Genomic DNA, 6000 nt, shown 5'->3' with positions numbered 1-6000 from the left:
CTACGGGTAAGAATATCTTGAGTACGCATCATCACCCACATGCCACTTCCATTTTCCTCAAATTTCCCTCCACCACCACCTCTCATTTCTGCTTTCCTCTCTCTGCATCTCTCTAATTCTGCCCACTCTTTTCCATTCATCCTATGTTATGCCGATCACTGTCTCATCCCTCGTCAAAAAAAAGTTCAATTCCTTTTGTCGCTTCCTCTTTCCCAATCAATTCCACCTTCAACCTGCTTCCCCCCCCCCCCCCCCCCCCCGCCCCGCTCTTTCCCCCTTACCACCCCCTGTCCCATCTTTCGCTCTGTGTGGCAGCCAGCTCAGAGAAGTGTTTAATCCTGCCTTTGAGCGGAGTGCGAGAGAGAGAAGCGAGGAAGAGGGACAGCCATTCTCACTCTCTCTCAGTTCTCCCGTTCCTCCGCTGTGCTTACCCACCCTCTTCAAAGCTGCTCTTTTCATCTCTTTTCTTTTTTTTCCCTCATCTGTTTGGGTTTCCTTTTTTCTTTTTTTTTTCTGGCATGCTGTGTCGCGCTCGCTCTCCCCGGCACTGGCAGACAAGTCAAATACCCGTCCCCCGTGAATTTCAAGGGGGAGAACTCTCCCTCTGCTTCTCCAGTCGTTATTGTTTTGTGTCTCCGCCCGGTTCTTGACTTCTCTTCCCCTTTTTGCTCCGCAATCTGTCGTTCTCGCGTCCTGCTCGCTGCCTCTGTGCACTCGCGGTAAACGTCAGGCTTAGAGGGGGTTTTACAAGCCATATGAATGTAGTGATTAATGGCCTTTGTTCTTTGTGCTCAGTTGTCTGCAAGTCGTGGGTGTGTACATAAAATAGTTTTTATGCGCTGCAGAAGGTGAGAGTAGTGTCTTTTGAAGGAGTGAAAACCTACTGAGACACTTGCAATAGAAACTGTCGGGGTTCAAGCTCGCCCATCATGCATTGCTGTTTGGGTTTTTCGTGACCTTTCGTAAATGAAGGAGAATTTTCTTCCATCTAATCTTTTCTAGAATCTTTTATATGAGGGATGGCAAATAATGCAAATTCTGTGTTTGTTATCTGCAGATGAGCGCGAGCAGGCCAGCCCCGGCCACGATGATGATGATGATGACGACGACGAGGTTCGGAAGCTCAAGGTCTGCATCGAGCTGAAGGGACTGCGGCTTAGCAAGCCTGCTGCCGGCGCGGCCTCTCCCGACGGGCCCCTGATCAAACAGGAGAGGGCGTGGCCCCAGCCCCGATTGGCAGCCCTGGTCCAGAACCAGCGGGAGCGCAAGATCCGGCCCGGTGAGCAGGAGGACAGGGCCGCAGCGCACAGAGCCGAGATCAACAGGAAATGGGGCTGCGAGAAGCTACTTAATGGTAAGAATGAGCCGTCGGCAGCACAAACCGCCCTGCTGCATCTGAGTTCATCTAGGGTAACGGAAATCTATCTTTGGCTCACGTTTCACTTTCTTGTTGAGCGGTCTGACTTTGGGGGGGGATTTCCCGTGAGGCTTCTGGGGAGAGGGCAGAGGAAGTGAGGTAGAGGATACTTCCTCCTGCCAGAGGAAAGGTTCGGGAATCACAAACGGGACCTGAAGACCCCCCACCCCCCCCTTTTCTTTTTCTTTTTTTTTCTTGAGCTTTTCTTCATAGGGCTCCGTGCGAATGAGGGAAGTGGTTGGAGATATGCGTGGGCAGGTGTGACTAATGTGTGATCAATGATTATTCTCAATTTTTTTCCCCTCAAGGTGTGTGTGTGTGTGTGTGTGTGTGTGTGTGTGTGTGTGTGTGTGTGTGTGTGTGTGTGTGTGTGTGTGTGTGTGTGTGTGTGTGTGTGTGTGTGTGTGTGCTTATTAAAACCAGGGCTTTCCCTTGTTGAAGTGCCCACAATGAGACAGAGGGAGGCACAGACGAAGCGAGAATAAAAGAGCAGGAGAGAGATTAAAGGAAGTGAATAAAGCAGGGGAGATTTTGGTTTTATGTTTCCTGCAGAAACCACAGGCCTTGATTGGCCACTGATTTTTTCCCTTTTTTTTTTCTCCTCGCTCTTACCTTTTTTAGATAACATCACCCTGGCAACAGCCGTGTTTTTACAATGATTGTGGTTATTCCACAGTGTGTCTGTCAGGGCTGTGGTCTTTTTTTTTTTTTTCAGGACTCCACTAATCCGACAGAATGCATTCATCACTGTTAAGAATCTCTCATTCTAAAAGGTTTCTATTGCTACAGATGTAGAATTCCACTTTTCTCTCCATTGGTTCACAGCCGACCACTGATTTCATTGACTGTTTATTCTAAAGGTCCTGTTGTTACACACATCAGACCTAGACCATGTTCCCGAGTAGTTAGTAATGCTTTGCAGTTATCCGTATCCCGTTAAGCTATTAAACAGCATTTTGAAATTGTGGTTTCAAGGGCAGGTGTTTATTTTTCGTGTAAATATGTATTATTAGAGGCTGGAACTAGACAGTACTACATTTGTTTAAGGAGATTACTCTTAGCGGTGTCCTTGTTGCAGTGAATGAGTGTGCACAAGTTACGTTGGGGATGTTTATATGAGTGTGTGTGTATGTGTATTTTTTTTTTTTTTTTGCAATTTCTTTTTTTTTTTTTGGAGCGAGCAGGCATGCTGCGCTCCCAGACAGCTCTGTGCGCTCATTAATAAACCAACAGAGGGTGAGAGATGGCCTTGCAATACCTTCCCATCCTCCCCTTCCACTGAGCTCTCACACTATCAGCCTCTCACTCTGCCTCTCCCCCCCCCCCCCCCCCCCCCCTCTTTGCTCCAGGAGTAGCTACTTCTCCCCTCCCCCTCGGCCAGCTGAAGGACAGAGCGCACCCGCCGGGCCCCTTCTTGGGTGACCGCGGCCTCAAGGAGCCCAGGAGGGGCCCCCCCTCTCCGGCCCCAGAGCCGCCCCCGGGAGGCCCCCCTTGTGTCAAGCCCCGTCGCCATAGTGACACGGACAAACCCAAGGGCAAGCGGCCGTGCAAGACCAAGCACACCAGTCAGAGGGAGCGAGAGCGGGAGAGGAGGAAAGAGGCCACACCTAGCAGCCCAGGCCAGCGTTGCGCGGCTGATCTGGGAGCAGCCGAAGATGACAAGGTGAGCGCTGATAGGGTGCCTGGCCGTGGTACATCTGGATATTTCCTGCAGCGGGGTCTGTTTCAGTATGCCTGTCGGCGCCTCTGATTATGCAGCTGGGAGAGGTAGGGAGGGAGGGAGGGAGGGAGGAAGGAAGTATGTTTACAATGTTTAGAGGGCTGCTGGAGCTTTGACCTCTTCATGCCCTTATCGACTCCCTGCGGAGCGCCTGCATGCACGTGCGTTTGTCTCGGGCCCTTAATTGTCTGAACGTGTGTCATCGACGCCGTTTTTGTGCACGAGTGTGCGTGCCGAAGGCCGTGAGTGTCTGCGTGTTTGTGAGCATTCCTGACATAACAACAAAACCCCGGAGCAATTATACTTCGCACTCAGCGCCGATCGCGCACGTGCACACACACACACACACACACACACACACACACACACACACACACACACACACACACACACACACACACACAGCGAGGAATGTGGCAGCCGTGGCGGAGCGTATGAAGTGCCCGAGTTCAAACGAGAGGGGGAAAAAAACGAGCACGGGGAAAATTTGAGGGGAAAAAAAAGAAGGAAAAAAAGGAGGCTAGTTGTTTTCCGCCCGCGCTGCTCTCCTCAGCCTGACAGCTGCTTCGACATGGAATTCCACTGAGAGGGCACGCAATTTTCGTGCGTGCGCACACACACACACACACACACACACACACACACACACACACACACACACACAGAGAAAGGCAGGCAGGCAACTCCCTCTCTCGTGTGTTGCGCTCGGAGGGCTCTGTTGTTTCAGCGGTCAAAGAAAAGTGGCGTTCCAACCTCCAGTGTTTGGGGCGTGAGCAGTCGGTGTGAACGCTTTCAGTGACGCATATAGCGTGGCTTCCATACACAATAATCACACATACATATACATACGTTGTAAAACTGAATGAATGAAAGAAAGAAAAACCCATCTAGCTTTATGTGGGTGTTATTTAAAAGAGAGCTATATATGTAAGAGGAAAAATATCTTTTTGAGCTTTATTAAAAATATTAGTATTCTTTTTTTCTGGATGGATTTTGGCCTTGTAGTGACCACTGACGCAATGTCATATACTTTTACCAGTTTTTTATTTGCCACTTTATTTTATCCCAAAAAACTATTACGTGTGAGTGTGCATGCATACAACTGCATCTCCTTGTGTGTGTAATCTCATCCACGTGCCCATGAGTGTGTCCATGTGTGCGTGTGAATTTGTCCAGCCTGCTATGTGGCAGTGGCTCTAACTCTCTCTCTCTCGCTCTCTCTCTCGCTCTCACTCTCTCTCTCGCTCTCTCTCCCTCTCTCCCCTCAGCTGAGCAAGCAGCGCTGCGCTCCGAGGAAGGGAGCCTCCTCCCCTAATCATTACCCCTGCTCTCCAGTCAAGCCCTGCTCGCCCGCTGCGCTCTGTCCACCGACCCTGCTGCCCCAGGTGAACGGCAGGGCGTGCGGCATCCAGCCGGAGGAGGCGGTGGCAGCGGCGGCGGCGGCGGTGGGGCTGCACAGGGCCCCCCCTGCCGAGTCCCCCTCGGTGCGTCCCATCCCGCCAGAGGCTCGTCGGCTGATCGTGAACAAGAATGCCGGTGAGACTCTGCTCCAGAGAGCGGCGCGGCTGGGCTACGAGGTAATGGGCTCCGCTCAAAGTCGTCCTCCCACCTCATCTCTGTCTCTCCTCACACTTACACAAATCCACGCTCTCTCTTCTTCTTAAATTGAGCTCATTTTCTCCCCCTACGTTGTTCCTGTCTGACTCTGGCAGACACGGTTCTTCTCTTTTTTTCTCAAAATTGTCTTTCTCCATCTCATTCTTCTCTTGCATCTGTCCTATTCTTCCTCTTTCTAGCTCACTCTTTTTGCTTTTTGCATCATTTCCTTCTATCTCACCCTTACTCGCGCTTTCTTCTTGCCATACTCCATCTTTTTTTTGTTTTGTTTTTGCTCCTCTTGCTTCTCTCTCTCTTAGGTTTCCGCTCCCCCCCTTCTTTCCTCTCAGCGCTCTCTTTCTCTTCCTCTCTTTGTGACTCAGATTGTCGTTGGCACCCCTCCTCCTCCTCCCCCCCGCTAGCGCACACACACGCACATTTCCCTCGCCTCCCCTCCTCTTGCCTCGCTCCGCTCTCACATCTCATTAATTTTCCGTGAGGCGAAGTGTGACACACACTCTCTCACACACACACACACACACACACATACACACAAGCAAGTGCGTGCGCAGACAGCATGAGGGATCGGTGGGATCATTATACGGAGACTGATGCTCGCTGCCTCTCTCTAGCATCGGGAGTTTTTTTCTTCTTTCTTTTTTTCTTTCTTTGTGTGTAGCTGCCGATCGTTCGCTCCTAAACCGGATCCTCTCATTCTCCGCACATACACGACAAGAACGAGACCGGCGTATATTCTGCTGAGTCTCTCAACTCCCATTGCTCTGAAAGCTTTTAATTAAAGTTCGATGGCCCACCGCCTCGCTCCCCCTCATCCCCCTGGTGTTTGTGAGCCTAAGCGCCCCCCTCCCCCCTCCCTTGTTGACAGATTTTACAAATTGATTTATTGATCCAAGTGGTTTTTATGCCACTTGAGCTGCAGATTGTGCCTCATGTCCACCCCATCGCTCACTCCTCTTTGATGGTGTGTGTGTGTGTGTGTGTGTGTGTGTGTGATGATTTTTTTTTTTTATCACCAGCAGAGGTATCTTCACAGAACTGTAAATAGGTGTGGGTATCTTTTTGTCGCTCATTAACCGCTTGCTTTATGGTCGTGTGTATTTGTCGTACACATTTATGGTGATGAGGTGTGCGCGCGTGTGTGTCCGTGATTACGTGCGAATGTGTGTGAGTCAGAGTGAGTGAGAGGGAGAGAGAGCAAGAGTGTGAATGAGAGGTAAGCACTGGGAGTATAATCGCGTTCTAATGG

The 6000-nt window shown here is 50.6% G+C and overlaps 1 protein-coding gene across 1 annotated transcript in view; it reads left to right on the top strand.

Annotated features, from left to right (window-relative positions):
• Positions 1 to 6000, top strand: part of bcor (BCL6 corepressor) — a gene marked incomplete at its 5' end in the record, with an annotated part of 30290 nt that overhangs the window by 15303 nt on the left and 8987 nt on the right. Inside the window, 3 exon segments of the mRNA XM_079170214.1 lie at positions 1003 to 1354; positions 2767 to 3080; positions 4406 to 4714. Coding sequence (XP_079026340.1) covers positions 1003 to 1354; positions 2767 to 3080; positions 4406 to 4714 — 975 coding nt within the window.

The sequence above is a fragment of the Pholis gunnellus genome, assembly GCF_910591455.1.
Source record: "Pholis gunnellus genome assembly, chromosome: 12".
Classification (NCBI taxonomy): Eukaryota; Metazoa; Chordata; class Actinopteri; order Perciformes; family Pholidae; genus Pholis; species Pholis gunnellus.
Note: the sequence above shows the minus strand (reverse complement) of the source record. Positions and strands in the feature narration are given on the sequence as shown.